Source organism: Hordeum vulgare, chromosome 6H (assembly GCF_904849725.1).
Source record: "Hordeum vulgare subsp. vulgare chromosome 6H, MorexV3_pseudomolecules_assembly, whole genome shotgun sequence".
NCBI lineage: Eukaryota > Viridiplantae > Streptophyta > Magnoliopsida > Poales > Poaceae > Hordeum > Hordeum vulgare.
In genome coordinates, this window is record NC_058523.1 from 558,507,624 (window position 1) to 558,524,838 (window position 17,215).

At 49.0% G+C, this 17,215-nt stretch overlaps 1 protein-coding gene across 1 annotated transcript; it reads left to right on the forward strand.

The window, feature by feature from the left end:
• The first annotated feature begins 2,567 nt into the window (after window positions 1-2,567).
• LOC123405890 (wall-associated receptor kinase 2-like) lies at window positions 2,568-11,715 on the forward strand. Its single transcript, XM_045099411.1, has 4 exons — window positions 2,568-3,643; window positions 6,103-6,639; window positions 10,058-10,210; window positions 10,297-11,715. The coding sequence occupies exons 1-4, from the start codon at window positions 2,707-2,709 to the stop codon at window positions 11,535-11,537; spliced, it is 2,868 nt and encodes a 955-aa protein (XP_044955346.1). The 5' UTR covers window positions 2,568-2,706; the 3' UTR covers window positions 11,538-11,715.
• The last annotated feature ends 5,500 nt before the right edge of the window (window positions 11,716-17,215 follow it).

A 17,215-nucleotide genomic window follows, 5' to 3' on the forward strand; every position in this document is an offset into this window, starting at 1 on the left:
GGAGCCCCCGTGCACGGATCGGATGGTTGCGCACATAGATCCGACGGTCGTCCAGGTGACAGCCCCCATACAAAAAACTTTGGAGAATTTAATAAAATATTTGCAAATTAAAAAAATGACGAACTAAAAAATGTTTATGTATTCAAGAAAATGTTAGCAAATCTGAAACATGTCATAAATTCAGAAAAAGTTCATGGAGAATTAAAAAATGTTCATGTATTTGAGTTGACGAATTTAAACTTTTCCACAAATTCAATCTTTTTGAGTAATTCAGACAGTCTTCAGGAATTTAAAAAATGTTCAATAATTATAAAATTGTTCGAAAATTAAAAACAAAATTCTGGAATTTAGAATAATTTTCATGGAGAAATAAAAAATGCACAAATTTAAAAAATGTTCATATATTGAAAAATTATTCACTGATTCAAAATAGTGGGTGATAATGTCTGCAAATTCAAAATAGTGGGCAATGAGAATGAAAATATGTGCTAGATATGCATGCCGCAAGGCCAATAGCAATTAACTCCTTGAAGATTGATTAATGTTCTTCCCACCTAGACCCCATTCCGATAACACTTGTAGCATTATCGGAGGGTGTGCGGAAGTTTATCTCCGACGGATCTTGTGAGATTCGATCGAAGGAGAACCATACCGTCCATTGAATTAGTACTCAAAAGAATATTATCAAAACTATCAAATGACCAAGTCATGTTCTACCGTTCTTGTTTCAAAATAAAATATGGGCTAGATTTGTAAAGAAACACGAACATAATTTTTCTACAATCAACGTCGAATACGTTCACATGAATAGTAAAACCCAAAGAACAATATTAAAGTAAAATTAAAATAATTTGAAAATGCGTCGCTCAAATACACCCACATGTCCCTGGTTGTTCGTTTTGGTCTACCTGGGTACATTTCTGCTCGAGATTAGAGTAACACTTGCGGGAGAAAAAACTCAGTTTTCATCGAAAGTTGTGCCAGCATGCAGGTAGATTTAATATGAATCCACTACATGACACATGTGATAAGATGAAAAATGATTTTCCCTCGCTTTGTACTACAAAGCAACGTGCCAGAACATCCAACGATAGGTGCTGGAGCGGAAACAGCACAGTCAATGCCGACACCGACGAATCGACAAAACCGCAAAAGACTCGCGACCGCTACGCCCACCAAGGATGTCCCACCAAGTTCCAGGACTCCAAAGCGCCGGTATCCATCAACACATCCAAGAAGGAATGCATCAATGACGACGCTGCTGTCAAGGGTTTCCCCCGTACGCGACGAGGCACGAGGAAGGATAGGCCCGACGCCCTCCAGGAAGGTTCGGCGACACCCAATGGTGTCACCGCGTCAGTGTCGGTCAGGTCGATAGGGGTTTTCCCCGATCCCAACCTGCACCTTGGGCGCTCCATAGCCTACCAACAAACCGACCCTCACCCTGCACCAACACGGTCTTGAGGCACCCGCGCCGTTTCACCACGGCACCGTAAGGGAAGACCCGCACAACGACGAAAAGGAGCCGGGACTAGGAGCAGCAGCACCGCCGGCACGTGGGAGGGCTCACCTCAACCGCCAACAACGATAGCCGACCGGACGCAATAGCAAGAGCATACCAGGCCCGACCGGGATGGTAAGCAATCCGATCACTTCAGATTTTTTTTAATACGAACCCCCTTCTTCCATTAGGCGCAGGTGTATGTACAGAAAAGAGTTAATTACATGTACAATACACAAACTTACACCATTTTGTCCATGCATGATTTTGTACTGCTAAACATGCATGTTCTGAATCTCTTTGACAATGAACCTGCTATGTTTCAGAATGGCAGGTTTGTGTATTCTATGCGGCCGTCGACATAGTGGAAAATTCTAGTAGTGCACTGCTTCGCTGGTTTTGTCACATACAGAAAAACAAGTCTCAACACGAACCGCGTAAAATTGGAACAGTGGGACGTGAAAGGCACGCTCGCATGCCTTTCTGTTTCAGGTGGATGTACATGTGGAAAATATGTAGAATTTTCTGTGACTAGAGCCGTCAACTGGCACGTACTGTCGTACTCTGCCCGTCAAGGTGGCCGGCCCGGGGATTAATACGATGCTTCTCAGCACTGCACGGCCACATCCGTCTCCTTGGCCACATCCTTGACCGTATAAAATTTGCAAGGCGTAGTGTTGCCAAGCGGCTACCATCATATAGTACTCCCTCCGTTTTTAAATATAAATCTTTTAAGCGATTTCACTAGATGTCTACATACGAAACAAAATGATTAAATGTATACTTTAAAATATGTCTATATACATCCGTATGTAATCCATTAATGAAATCTCTATAAAAACTTATATTTAAAAATGGAGGGAGTATATCATATCAGCTGGCCAAAAGCTGCGGTCGGCATGGCATGCAGCGACAGCCGACAAGCCGACGACTGCCCGCGGGTCATGCACGTCGCAAGTACCGGTGATAATTAACTTCCCGCAAAATATTAAAATAATTCAAAAAATACTGGTGGCCACTGATGATCGATGCATACAGAGGCAGGAAGGATACATACACTCTCAATAATATCTGTCTATATATCTATCCACCTATTATTGATTCTATATATCTATCTAGGAGTATTATTGATGCTATCGCCACCATAACACCAAACCAAACACCAACGCCTAGCTAGAACAAACTTGCCCGCCACCGGAGCCGCGATGATGGCCGTGTCCTTTTTGTTGGTGTGCCTGGCGGCAGCTCTGCGGCCAACCGCGGCCGCCGAGGCCGGAAGGGATGGGATCTTGCATATCCCTTCCGCCGCCGAACTGGCTCAGGCTCGCTGCCCTTCCAGGTGCGGTGGTGTCGCCATTCGCTATCCGTTCGGCATAGGGCCGGGCTGCTTCCGGCAAGGCTTCGAGCTCACCTGCAACAGCACCGCTAATCATAAGAGGCTCTTTCTGGCCAACACTACCACTGAGGTCCTTAAGTTTTATCCTGTAGAAAATATACTTCAAGTCCGTCCTATCCACTTCAACGTCACCATGAAACCAGGTATGAACGACACCTATAACATGTCATGGGAGGCCCCCGTTAAAAGTGTTAGGGCCTCTGAATACAACAGCTTGTTCGTAGTTGGTTGCGGCGTGGGTGTCTACTTGTTTGGCAAGGATACCAACGATCCCATAGGTTCATGCACGAGTATTTGCCTAGACGACAAAGAGGCCATGAAGGAGGCAAATACAAACAAGCAGTACGGTGGCGATGTTGGGTTGGGATACTGTTCCATCCGTTTGCAGCAGGACGTGCCAGCCTTTGGGTTCATAATTGGCCGCCTCAATGGTGGCTTCTCATCAGCACTATCAAGTCAAGGTCAAGGTCTCTCTAATAGTATCAAAGTTTTCCTGGCGGAAGATTACCATTTTCATACGGTTGACATCTATTCAAGTAAGATAGACGAACGGAATGTACGAACGGCATATCTTAGCATGGCCATCACGGATCAACCAACAAACTGTGAAAATGCTCATAAGAACAAGTCAAGCTATGCTTGTAGCGCTGACAGCGTTTGCCAGGATCTATCATCTGGAGGCTACTCATGTTGGTGTCGCAGTTACGCAGATGACGAGAATCCGTACCTTATGGACGGCTGTCAAGGTTAGGAATCTACTCTTTACTTAGGATTATATATAAAAGTATTCAACTGACATGTCATGAACATTGGATAAATATGTGCACGATTAAATATATATTATGGTAATTTTTGCACCAATGTTGTTGATTAATACAACTTTGCTTCTCTGTTTAACGCTAGCCGTCATTATTTATTGAGAAAAAAATCATTGTGCACACGAAGTAATATATAGTTAGTAGTGCTAAAAAAAAAAGCACTAATTGTATTCTCGCCCAAGACTCAAAATTGCCTGCCATAGAAGTTCGAAAATCAGCACGCACCCTTTGCAGAATATTTTGACACATTTGGACGTACTACTGTTTTCGATTATACTTGTTCACTAGTGGCACATGGGTTACTTCGCAGGTCTCCTGCGGTCTCTACTAGTGGCGAATTCTTGGGTTTGGGGCGGGTGGAGCTGATCCAAATCCAAACCATGACCCATCTTCATACCCTCTGCCCATCCATCAAAGCTTTCATGGACACAAATTGTGCCCATGCCCATATCCATTGAATATCTGAATACCCATGAAGCTCCGTGAACATAGAAAAATCAACATGATACCTTCCCAAAAATCAGATTAACTCATCATCTTTCATTAACTTAGATTAGTTTTAATAATTAGGTTAGTGGGGTGTGGGGGATTAGGGAACATGGGCCAGGCTTTGGTCTTCTATGACCGCAAGTGACTTCGGGTTGGACATTTACTTAGTCTAGTGTCACAACCATCTGGGCGCACGTGTTATATGGGTATCCATTGGATATCCTTGGAGCAAAAATTACAACCGTGTCCAACCCGGTTGTTCGAGGGTATTCAGATCCACAGATCCATGGGCAGAAATACGCTCCATACCCTTGCCCAACCGGGTCTGGTATCCGCGGATATCCAAATCCATTGATAAAATTGACATCCCTACTCCCAATCTGAGACCTAGCCGCCTCCCGGGACGCCTCCAACACGACTTTGGAGGTTCCTCCTTGTCCAGTCCAGCCCCCTCCATCGGCGTGTCCCTGGCCGGTGATGCCGACGGTGGTGGCAGCGCCCTTCTCGTCTAAAGGCGTAGGGGAGGAGAGTGCACGATGGAGGCGGCTCTATGGGCGGTTATGGAGTGGTGGCAATGGTTGAAGGGCGGCGCGGCCTATAGTCATGGCCTGAAGCCGGAGCGGCATCTTCGCGGCGGGTGGTGTGTAGCGTCGGCACCAATCTTTGGCGGCACGATGCTGGATCGGATCTAGGTCTAAGAGCCCAATCTGGGTCGCCCCTGCCATGGACGGTTCGTGGTCGTGCGTTGCGGCTGCCTTCTCCGATGCTGCTCCGACCTATGGTGTGGGGGGCTGCTGGTATGCTCGGATAAAGGCGGCAGTCCTAGGGTTCCTCTTGCACAAAGACGAAGATCTGCGATCCTTCCTGATCTGGTTGGAGTGGCGAGTTTCGGTAAGCTCCGCCGGTGAACTCCCATGGGTGTGTTATGTCTGTAGATTGCTGAATCGGGTGTGATTTGGTCGTGCCCATTGGTTCTCTGTTAAGGAGCGAGCGGCGCGAAGCTCTACTATCTATTGTCATCAGGAGATATATTTAGCTCCATGGTAAAGTAATAGGTGGATAATGCCATGGAAGCTGAGGTTGGAGGATTAGTAATGGTGATTAGAACCTACGGCGTTGAGGAACTTGATTCAAGTTTCGGGTTTCGTAGCAGAGGTATGTTAGTGGGGGCGACAAAACAGGTGAAGTTCAAAGTCTTGCTTTTCAGGGTGAAAATCCAAAGGTCTGGCATTAATTGGTTGTGTATGGTAATGGCCTTTTGAAGGCATTGTTTTGAGAGAGGGGATTATCTCCGGGGTTAAAACCCAAGATCTATGATCAGGCTACGACGGCGCTTGTGCACTATTTTCTTTTTGGAGGCGTCACTTTAAGAAAACCTTGACATCAGGTGTTGTTTTGGTGGTGGTTGTGCTGATGTTGCAAGGCCCGGAACACTGTAGCGGGATTTTTCTTTTTTTAGCTGTTTTCTGTGTGCATTCGTTATGCCATTAGGGGCGTTGCGTTGCTGCAGAGGCTTGGTGTAATTGATATCTTCGCAATATTAATATATACACGTTATCAAAAAAATCTTTAGATTCATCGTCCATAGAAGTTTCTAATCATTTTTTTGTGATATATTACGCATGCTTTGCTAGTTAAATTGGCGACCTAATATCCCGTGCCCGACTTATATTGCCACCCGGTGTAAAGACTTAAGTTGTTTTTGTCAATGTCCACTCCAATGAATGGATCTGGTTTACCACAAGTAGCACGTTTCTTTAAAATGTTCTGGCTAGCTAAAATTGGCATCATTAATTAATGCTATAATAAAAGTGTATCTCTAGTGTAGATAGGATGGTCATTAATTCTCATGGGTCAATATCCCAGTGTAACTTCTTCCTGTGTCATTCCATCTACAGCAAGTTACACTTCCAATCCTAAAGGAGGTTGCAAGAGATTATGCGGGAACACAAGCATTCCATTTCCTTTTGGGCTTGAAAATGGTTGCTACGCTGCCGAAAAGTTTCGGCTTAACTGTACATCAGAAAACGTCACAATTCTTGATCGAGCTGCCACATACATTGTGGCCAACATTTCAGTGAATGAAGGATATCTTACTGTTAGAGAAATACAAAACAACTCAAGGTACAGCGATGAAGATCTTGCGGTAATAGGTTATACAAGCGATGGGGGCAAGGAAATAGAAGACATCGTCGATCAATATGGTTTTTATTTATCTCAAGAATACGACATGAAGATGTGGTGGTCTATCGATAATTTAACCTGTCCGGTTGATATGAGCAAGCAAAGAAGTGCTATGTACGCATGCCGCAGTGTCAATAGCACCTGCATTCCTGTTACCCGCCGCCATGGGAATGGGACAATGCATCTCGGCTATCGGTGTCAGTGCTCTCCCAATTATGAAGGAAATCCATACACACCGGATGGCTGCACAGGTAAACACGCTACAACTTCCATTACAAATTGACATCAACCGTATGCATGATTTTCTTAGTACATTATAAATGATTGACTAAAATTTTGCAATATACATCTAGCAGGATTCATGTATTGCAATTCTTCTCTCATCTTAATCCAAAGAGTTGGTTTCTTCTTGTTTTAGTGGAGTTACGCGAGGTCCTCGTCCCCCTCGTCCCCTCGCTGTCGCTCCCGCGAGCGACCGAGGGGATAACCCTAGCCGCCGGCACGCGTCCCTCTCCCTTTCCTCCCTCCCCTCGCCGCCAACTCTCCGCGCCGCCAGGCAAAGCCCGGTGGGTGTTGGCGGTGGCGGGGCTTTTCTCTCCTCGCTCATGGGAGCTTTGCGCGGGCGGTCGCTCCATGGCGGCGGTGCGGCGCGGCGGCGGTCAGCTATGCTCGGTGGCAATGTTGCGGAGCGGCAGGCCAAGCGTGGAGGGCCGGACGCGGGTGGTACAGGGCGGATGCGTGGTCGGGGTGGCGGCTGCGGATTCCGCTAGATCTGCCCCGTGGGCGGTGCAGGCTGCGACGGCTCTATTTGAGGCGGGCCTGGCGGCCGATGGACGGCTCAGGAGATGGTGCCTGGCGGCTGGGCACCCACCCGACACGACGGTGGTACGGATCAGGGTGTTGGCTCCTCTGGAGGCCCTCTTTCGCAGCGGGGTACAGTTGATCCAACGGTCCACATCGGCGGAAGGGTGGCTGCACCTTCTCACATGGATCTGGCCGGAGGCCGTGGTAGGGCATCAGGGGCGACGCAGGGGAGGCTGTTAGAGGGACGGGTATACCGACTGCTCGTCACTCGTGCAAGGGGCGCCGGTCCATACGAGCTTCGCTCCCCCCTCCCCTTTTCCAGGCCTGACCTCCTGGCTACAGATCGATGCTGCGGGGTTGGATGGCCACCAGCGGTTCTGTTGATGCTTAGGTTCCGCCGGTCGGCTCAAAGCCGGCACCTTTGATGGTCTCCAGAGTATCTCGAAGTGGGGCAGCGGCCCTGGTGGTGGGAGCTGTTGGCTCGTGGGCGGAGCTCGCGGCTCGGGTGTTGACAGGATAGTTGCCATGGCCGCATGGGCGGCATGGGGGCGGGCCTTCGACGATCTACGATGCTGGTGGTGCGGCCGAGGTGAAAACCTCGTCTGGTTCGGACCGAGGGCGGAGGCGGAGGTTGGTGGCCGAGGCGAAAACCTCGTCTGCTTCGGACCAGATCGATGGCGGTGGCGTCCATGCGTCGTTCCCTTTCTGAATGCTCCATCGCGGTAGTCCTGCGTCCTTTGCCGTACTCCGGGTGAAAACTTGATTCAGTGGATCGGACGGTGGCGGCTCTCCGATGTCGTTTATTTCTTGGAAGCACCGCTTTGGAGTCTCCTCGGTTGTCGAGTTTTGGTGCTGCTGATCATCAGCCCCTTGTATCTGCCTTGGGTGTGTGTAGTATGGGGTTGTATGCTTTTTGTATATGGATCGTTGCTTTATATATAAAGCCGAGCGAAAGCTTTTTTGGTTAGTGGAGTTACCCTAACTAGGTGGATATCCAAGTCATACTACTTATACAACATGGTTCAGTTTAGTTGTGCGCATCACCTGATGTTGAGAGGTGATAATTTTATTACTTACAATAGGTACATTATACTAAATGACTAGGCACACACAAGAACTAGAGTTTAGCTAATTCATGAAAACACAGGCGGGGATTTCCTCGTTCCCCCGAGTACTTAGGGCCGGCGCGGCGTCGCCCTCTCTGACGTGGGCGCGGCGCGAACGTCGGGCGTCGTGGAGCGGCGGCGAGCTGGTGTTGGTGGGCGCGGGCGCGTTGGCCGGGCTTCGGGCGGCGGGCTGGATGGAGGCGCATGCGGGGGTGCCGGTGGTGGCAAGGGGGAGGGGAGATCTATCCTGTGGGCGCCCCTCGCGGCGAGGGCCCTCGGCGGCGTGGGTTGGTTGCTTCTGCTCCGTTTCGGCGTGGTGGAGGCTCCGACATGGTGGTGGCTTCGGCATGCTGGCTCATGGTGGCTTGGTACGATGTGGTAGGGTGGCTGCGGGTGGACAGGGGCCGCTGCTCTGGCGGCTGGCATCGCCTGATCCGGTCGTTGTTCTTTGGCCTTCATTGGTGTGCTTATCTCCTGTGGGTTCCTGGTGGTGCCGGTGTGCTCGCGGATGAAGCTGGTGGAGGAAGATCTAAATTGGGGGAAACCCTTTGGTCGGCCCCGGCCTGCCGCGCTGACGACGATGCTCAAGGGTGCCGCTGTTCTTCTTGGAGACGTCGGCCTACGTGTGCTCCTCCAGTTCTCACCTCCCTGCCTCTAGGGTGAAAACCTAACTCCGGTGGGCAAAGGCGACATCCTTGATGCCGTGACTTTACTCAAGGCATCATTTCGGGGGAAACCCTAGGATCTGGTATCGGACAATGGCGGTATCGCGGTGCCGTATCGCTCCTGGGAGCATCGTTTGTGGAGCAACGCTGGATGACAGAGGCAGGAGGTGGAGCGGCTTCGTCTTGCATGGAGTTTTGGTGGAGTTGTCAAGTCATGCCTGGCCGACAGGTGCTACACTGAGTCATGCCTGATTGGCGGGTGCTACGCACGATAGTTCTTCCAGATTCTTTGCGTCTGAATGGATGAGCGCAGGGCGGTGGTGCCGTTGGGCGCCGTGGTGGCGTCGATGGATGTTCGGACTGGCAAGGATGATGCGGATTTCTCTCCTGAAGATGGGTCACTAGGTCTGCTGCATTGGCTGTTGGCCGATACGTTATGTGGATGGATTGACAACGACACCAGTTTTAGATATGGGAAGTGAGAGCACTTTACATTATTGAGTTTGTAGGTGTGAGTGATGGCTTCAGATAGATTGATGTATGTTCTTATCAAACCTTTATAAAATAATTAATAAAAATAACGGCATGCATCGATTGATGCAGAGACGGAGGTTTAACCTCCTTTTCTGAAAAAAATGAAATTGCCAAAATAGGGCTTGGTCCCTACTACTTGAGCTTTGTTGGTTGAGCTAAAGTTGGATACCACCATCATGTATACGTTTAATCTTATACAACCGTTTTTCTTTTGTCTTTTAGAATACGTGCAAACAAACTTCCGAAACTTTAGTGGCAATGGCATACACATAAGCATGTAAATTTGCCTCATGGGAATGAAATAAAAAATGTTATTAACACATATGGCATCAAACATATTTTTGTAATATCTGTTTTCTATAGAGTAATTGGTTGTTTACTAAGATGTACTTAGAAACAATAATGGCCAATGCAACATCTCGGAGAGGGCGGTGATGTATACAGGTAGCTTCAATTTGTGTAGGATGAATGGTAGGCCAAGGGTGACCTAGCTTTGGTTCCACGTTTACTACCAGTTATTTTCCGGCATCATTCATTGCTCACTTACCTACCAATTACAGATGTCAACGAGTGTTTGTTGATGAATACTTGCAATGGAACATGCCAAAATTATCCTGGGGGCTATAGTTGCAAGAACTGCACTCATGGAAAAGAGTTTGATCCAATAAAAAAGAGATGTGTCACATCGGCAAAGAGACGCAGTCTTATCTTAGGTAAGTCATATGGAAATTACTTTCCTCAATAGAATTGCAACTTGAAAATTAAGGACATGTTTTAACAACTATTACTAGATGTATAGGTATTGCAATTGGAATTGGTTGTGGCCTTGGTGCAATAATACTTGTGCTAGGTATAATGGCATGCATCAGCAAGTGGAAGAGAGGCATACAGAAGAGAATACGAAGAGCATACTTCAAGAAAAATCAAGGCCTACTCTTGGAACAACTAATATCAGATGAAAGTGCCACTGATAAAACAAAGATATTCTCCTTGGAGGAATTAAATAAAGCAACCAATAACTTTGATGTCAGTCGTGTTCTTGGTCGTGGAGGACATGGCACCGTTTACAAAGGAATTCTTTCTGATCAACGTGTAGTGGCTATCAAAAAGTCAAAGCTAGTGGAGCAAACTGAGATTGACCAGTTTATCAATGAGGTTGCCATCTTATCCCAGATCATTCACCGGAATGTGGTCAAGCTTTTCGGTTGTTGCCTCGAAACAGAGGTGCCTTTGTTGGTGTATGAGTTCATATCCAATGGCACACTATATGATCTTCTTCACATTGAAGTAAGTGTTAAATGCTTACTTTTATGGGATGATCGTATTAGGATTGCAACAGAAGCTGCAGGTGCTCTTTCTTATCTCCACTCAGCTGCTGCGATACCAATTTTCCATAGAGATGTCAAATCTTCCAATATACTTCTAGATAGCAACTTTACTACCAAGGTATCAGACTTTGGTGCTTCGAGGTCTTTATCACTTGATCAGACACATGTAGTGACAATTGTACAAGGAACTTTTGGTTATCTGGACCCCGAGTACTACTACACCGGAGAGCTGAGTGAGAAGAGTGATGTTTATAGCTTTGGAATTATACTGGTGGAGCTTCTGATGAGAAAGAAGCCAATTTTTATTAATGAAGACGGTATAAAACAAAGCTTGGCTCATTACTTTGTAGAAGGACTTCAGCAGGGATTTCTGATGGAAATCATAGATCCCCAAGTCGCAGAAGAAGCGAACCAGAATGAAATTGATGATATTGCCTCAGTTGCGGAAGCATGCTTGAAAACAAAAGGAAGAGAAAGACCTACCATGAAAGAGGTAGAAATGAAGTTACAACTCCTAAAAACTAGAAGATTAAGGAGTCAACTTCCTCCCATAAATGACGGAGAAATCAAGTCATTTGGGTGCCTGAATGGTGCTAGCTCTCATGCGCAGAGCAACAACATTAGTAGTAATGTTGGCTTAACACCTACATGCACCTCCGGAAAGTACAGTCTGGAGCAAGAGTTCTTGAACTCAGCCAGCTTGCCACGTTAGCGAAGCACCCAGTGGGATGATCATCTTCTTTACTAAGCTTCTGAGGTGTATCTTTGTCAGTTACCTACATGTATTTATATAGTAAAAAATATGTAATGTACATTATTCCTGTTAGTGGGATTATGTCATGTAAATTTCGACATTGTGTTTGTAGCTAATTTTGTACGTGTAATTTCAATTTGGATGGCAACTCATTGCAATTAAGCTATGGTGGTGAATAAAGATATTTTGTAGTGTTGCTAACTGTGGTACTTGCCTTCTTGCCTTCTTGCTATGGAGCTTTAATGTACCACAACCACGATATTGCAGTTCATAACTAACAGTTTATCCTTTTTCATCTGAACGTTTTTGCCTTCTTGGGCATAAAGGGCAAAACAATTACACCTGGGAGTAACATCTATGCATCAAGCCACTCAGTGTATGTAAACACTGTGAAAATCTGGACAATATTTTCTGATAGTTTCCTGGAAAAGTACGTACAGAGTGAAAACGAGACAATAAGATGGACAAGATGTTGACTTGAAGACTACAAGATGAAATACTCGCCGGCAGTAGTAATTTCGCAACTTGAGAGATCACCACCTATCTTGTACTCCCTCATTCTATAATATAAGCTCATTTTGCAAGCTAGTATCTTTCGTTGCGCTCCATCATCCCTTGAATTCATCGGCGCCTTCCGGGAGCTTATCACGCATCTGCCGTGTGTGGCCAGCCCTCATTGACGCTCACAGGTTTCTCTTCTCCCACTCCACTCCTTCCCCTTTCCCTGCGTCTTCACCAGCAACTTCAGGTGCTATAACACCTCATTTGCCTCGTCGGTGCCGCCGAGCATGGGTTTTCAATTTAAGTTTCAGAAAAATTTCAGCACCAACCGAAATTACCGTAATTCAGTGAATTTCAGTTTCCATTTCAGCCAAATGACCAAAATATTTATCTGAATTCAATTAAAAATTTGAAAATTTGAAACAAAAACTTGAAAACTATTTGAATTCCTGTGCTGTATTGAAATTGCTTAAATATTTCGGCTGAAACTAAATATTTTAGTGTCTACTGAAACTACCAAAATTCAGTGAATTTCACCGGAATCTCACTGAAAGTAAAAAACCATGCTCAGTACAAATGAACAGGTGTTAATCCTGTCATGGCAATGATGCCTATCCAGTAATCTAACTAATACTCTTAGTTCAAATTAACAGTGTCCAATCCTGTCGTTCCCTCGCAAAAAAAAAAAAAAAAATCATATTGTCGATGTAAGGCATAGCTAGTGACGAGTCCCATTGTTTAACTGCACTAATGTGCTGTGCGTCTGCAACTTTTGATTAAGAAGGAATAGCTTCCATCATCTATCTAAACATGATTAACAATTACTAAATCCTAGCCAGTCATGAGTCTCACCGTTGATTAAACTAATACGCGAGGCCATCTTGGGTGCTGAATGCTGAACCGGAGAATAGGGATTAGTGGAATAGTTGATGTATTGCTTGACCCTCGTAGACATATATATAGGAGTACATGATCATCTTGGAGTACAAGTCAAGACAGGAACAAATCCTAGTCTATCTATGCTTTCCTAAACAATCATGTTACTCAACATCCCCCCGCAGTCACAACGGTAACGACGCAGACGGTGAGAGTGGAGAAGAATCCCAAAGGTAAGTCGACGGTCATCTCCCCACAGTCGTGACGGTCGATGCATCGTGGAAGTTGTGGCTGGAGTGGAAACCGACGAGGTTGCTCAAGCAAGGCGGTAGCCCTTTGTGCGTTGGTCGTGGTAGCCGAGAGCGTAGGGTGGTGTAGCCGTGGTCGACGTTGCCGTGCAAAGAACGCCGTGGTCGATGTCGAGTCGGGGTAGCCGGTGTCGAGGAAGTCGCCGTGAAGCCGCGGGCGCAAGGAGGCGCCGAGTTACTCATGGACGCAGTGCGTTGAAGTAGTGGTGCGCCGGGAAGGAGACGTAGTCGAGACATGTCGTGCCGAGTTTGCCAAGCCCGGGGATACATCATGACGAAGGCACACATCGGTGTTGCCAGCACCGCGCATGCGTAGACGGACGAAGTCGATGTTGACTATGCGTTGCTCCAGGTTTGCCAGGCCTAGGAACACACATGGGACGAAGGCACACGTCGGTGTTGCTAGCACCGGGCATGTGGAGACAGGGACCTGCACACAACCTGTACATCATGTCGAGGAGGCTAGCAGAGAAGGACTCGACGACGGTTGCGGCGCAAATCGGCGGGGCCGATGTTGCCCGCAGTGGTCGGAGTAGATGAAGCGGTCGGGGAAGACGACGGTGACGCTGACGATGGGCTGGTGCTGGGTGAAGATGAAGGAGGTGGACGGGCGGTGCGCCTCGGGTGAGCGAGCTGCAACAGCACCAAAGAAGAGCGGCGACGGCTGGTTAGGAGCGCGACGACGATGCTCGAAGTAGGCGAGGAAGAGCCCGACAACATGACGAAGACCGGCCTGGACAATGGCATTCCCGCGCCGAAGGAGATGGCGCGGCGCATACCACAGGAAGTCGACGCGCGGGGACCGCGGAGTGGACCACGCGCCAAGACGCTACGACCCGAAGGGGCGACGAAACGGCAGCGCGCGGGCCGGGCCGACGGCGGAAGACCTCGGGGTGGCGGCGTAGACCGTGTGCCGCAACGCTACAACCCGAAGGGGCGATGCAGCGGCGGTGCACGGGTCGGTGCAGCCACGGGGACGGTCTCTGGCGGCGGCGGGGACCGCGTGCCGCGCTCGCTACGGCCCGATGGGGCAATGCAGCGGCAGCGCGGGGTCAGTGCAGCCACGGGGACAACCTGCAAAGGACGGCCTCGAGGCGGCAATAGACCGCGGGCTACGACACTGCAGCCCGAAGGAGCGACGCAACGGTAGCGCGCGGATTGGGGCAACTGCGGGGAGAACCACTGGGCGGTGGCGCTGCGGCCCGATGGGGCGACGTAGCGACAGCCCGATGCTCGATCGATGAAGGGCGCGCTGTACTCGGGACAATCTTCATGGGGCCTGCAGAGGCGCGCGCAACCAACGGGCCAGGTCGGTCGCACGGTATAGATGAGGCGGATCACGCGAGGTCGTGGACGTCGCTCGATGGAGGCAGGGTGGCGGCCAGTTCCGACAGCGGGCACGATGCAGGCGGCCCGAAGCAGCCGGCGTCACGCCAGCGGCACAACAGTCGGCCCGAGGCGGCCGGCGCGAGGCAGCCGACGAGGACGGAGCCGGAGCCGGCACTACGCAGCCGTTCTGAGGCGGGCGGTGCGGCTGGAGGCGGCAGCCACCCCGACGCAGCCAGCCCGAGTCAGCTGGTGCGCGACCGGACGAGCCGACGGTGAAGATCGACGGGCAGGCGGCGCGCGAACGGCGGGTGTGATGGGCCGCCGCATGGCGCGAGGCCATCGGGTCGGGGCGATGCAGGAGTCCCGATCGGAGCAGGGAGATGACGTCCGGCGGAGATCGACGAGCGTGCCGGCGCGCGAACGGCGGCGTTGAAGGGTCGTCGGGTTTGCGCGAGGCCGCCTGGTCGCGCCGATGTCGGAGTAGGGCGCGGTGGTCGACGGCGGCGGCGGGCGACTCAATTTGATCTAAGATTGGAAAACCAAAAAGAAAACGCCTATCAAAGTGACCGGCGGAGGAGAGAAACCCTAGATCAAGAGATCGGGAAAAGACTCTCTAGGGCAGCCAGTCAACACGATCGGCGGACGAACCCTAGGTACGGGCGACGCGGCCCCCGGCGGCGGTCATGGAGGCCGACCGCCCCAGGGGCGGCGCGTGGTGCGGAAGCGACGGCGGCCGGCCGCTAGGTCAAGTACCTTACGGCATATACCATATTGAACGCAAGAATAGGGATTGGTGGAATAGTTGATGTATTGCTTGAGCCTCGTGGGCATATATATATATAGGAGTACACTAGCAAAAGGGCCCGTACGTTGCAACAGGAGAAAAAAATACCACACACTTTTAATCTTTTTATAATCATTTTAATTTATTAAAATAATAAGCTAACTAACTAATGTAGTGAGTCCTATCCTATTTTGTTGAGAAATCAACCCGTCCATTGTTAATTCCACCATGATGAGAAATTGAGCGGGACAAGCAAAGCAAAAGAAATATGTTATGTGAATTGATCAATGGACTATTATCTTATTTCAGTCATGGGGTAGAGAATGTGGGATCAAATGACAAATTGAAGATGGTGTTCCATTCTTTTTCTCTACAATAATGCAATCTTACATTCACTACATTCATTCATCAGCAAACAAATTCCCACAAAACAAAATTTCTTGCCGGTGCTTGGCACACGGTTGGAGGCATGGGGAGGGGATCTCATCAGATGATGAGTTCCTATCGGAGGAGGGGATACGATAAGGGGAGCAAGGGTTAGGCGCCTCTATCTGGCCATAAGGAGTCGCTGTTGTCGCGCCATAACCTCGGAGTTCCCCGTGTGAGCCATGGAGGCCCGCCTCCACCTGCAAGTACTTCGCTCCACCGCGCCTTATCCGCGCGCCGCCTCCGTTCTTCGTCGAGCAGACGCGTCATCCCAAGTCATTGTAGCTGTCGCGTTGATTTGATCCAGAAGCTGTGCTCGAGCGCCGAAACGGGGGCAGCAAGCGGGCAGGGGTACGACCGTGGAGGCGGGTGGATTGAGATCGACAGCAGTGGAGGTTGAGGTCGGCCGCGGCGGCGAGTGGTGTGGCAGCGGCCTGGGCACAAGCCAGAGTGGACTAGGATCGACGCGATGCGCTCGAGCGCCGCAACGGGGGCAGTGAGCGGGGAGAGGTACAGCCGCAGAGGCGGGTGGGTTGAGATCGGCAGCGGTGGCGGTTGAGGTCGGCCGCGGCGGAGAGTGGTGTGGCGGCGGCCTGGGCACAGGCCAGGATGGCCCAAGGTCGACGGGAGGAGGCGATGCATACGGGTATAACTTTTTCAACGAATCGTTTTTTCCTTTTGCCTTGCAGATAAATGATGAAGCACGGATTGAATAACAAAAATTACAGTGGTTTTTTTATAAAAATGCCGTGGTGGGTTTTCCGACGAAAGCGATAGGCTTTTTATTATTAGGTATAGATGATCATCTTGGAGTACAAGTCAAGGCAGGAACAAATCCTAGTCTATGTATGCTTTCCTAAACAATCACGTTACTCAACACTAAACATAGCACATGCCTCACGCAAGCGAATCCCAGCATCCCACAAACACAAAGTGCATGTACACATATCGATAAATAGATGAACTTTGAGTATGTTATCAAAGCCGAGGTCTGGCTGTTAATTGAACTAATATGCAATGCAATGGATGTCTGGCGAGTTTTGGTTAAAAATAATAACTTCCATCATCATATGTCTCAACATGACTGAGAGGCTGGGATCTGTCCTCAGAAGCTTCATGGATACTGATGGAGGTCACCCCGCCGAGTGCATCAAGCATCTATCGAAGGACGCTACACATTTTAACAACTAATCCCGTCATGTGAAGCATCGCTTTTAAGCGTGGCGGCCATTGTTCTAGTTTAAATAATCGCTTTAAAGCATGGCGGCATTGCTGTAAAGTGTAAAGTATAACTAGCGAGGAATCCCACCGTTAAACTATACGCGGCGTGGTTGAGGCCTGTCATGTCTTTTGATTAAAAGATAAAAACTTCACTGTCTATCTAAACCGGGCCTGTGTGCCTCCGACCTGTT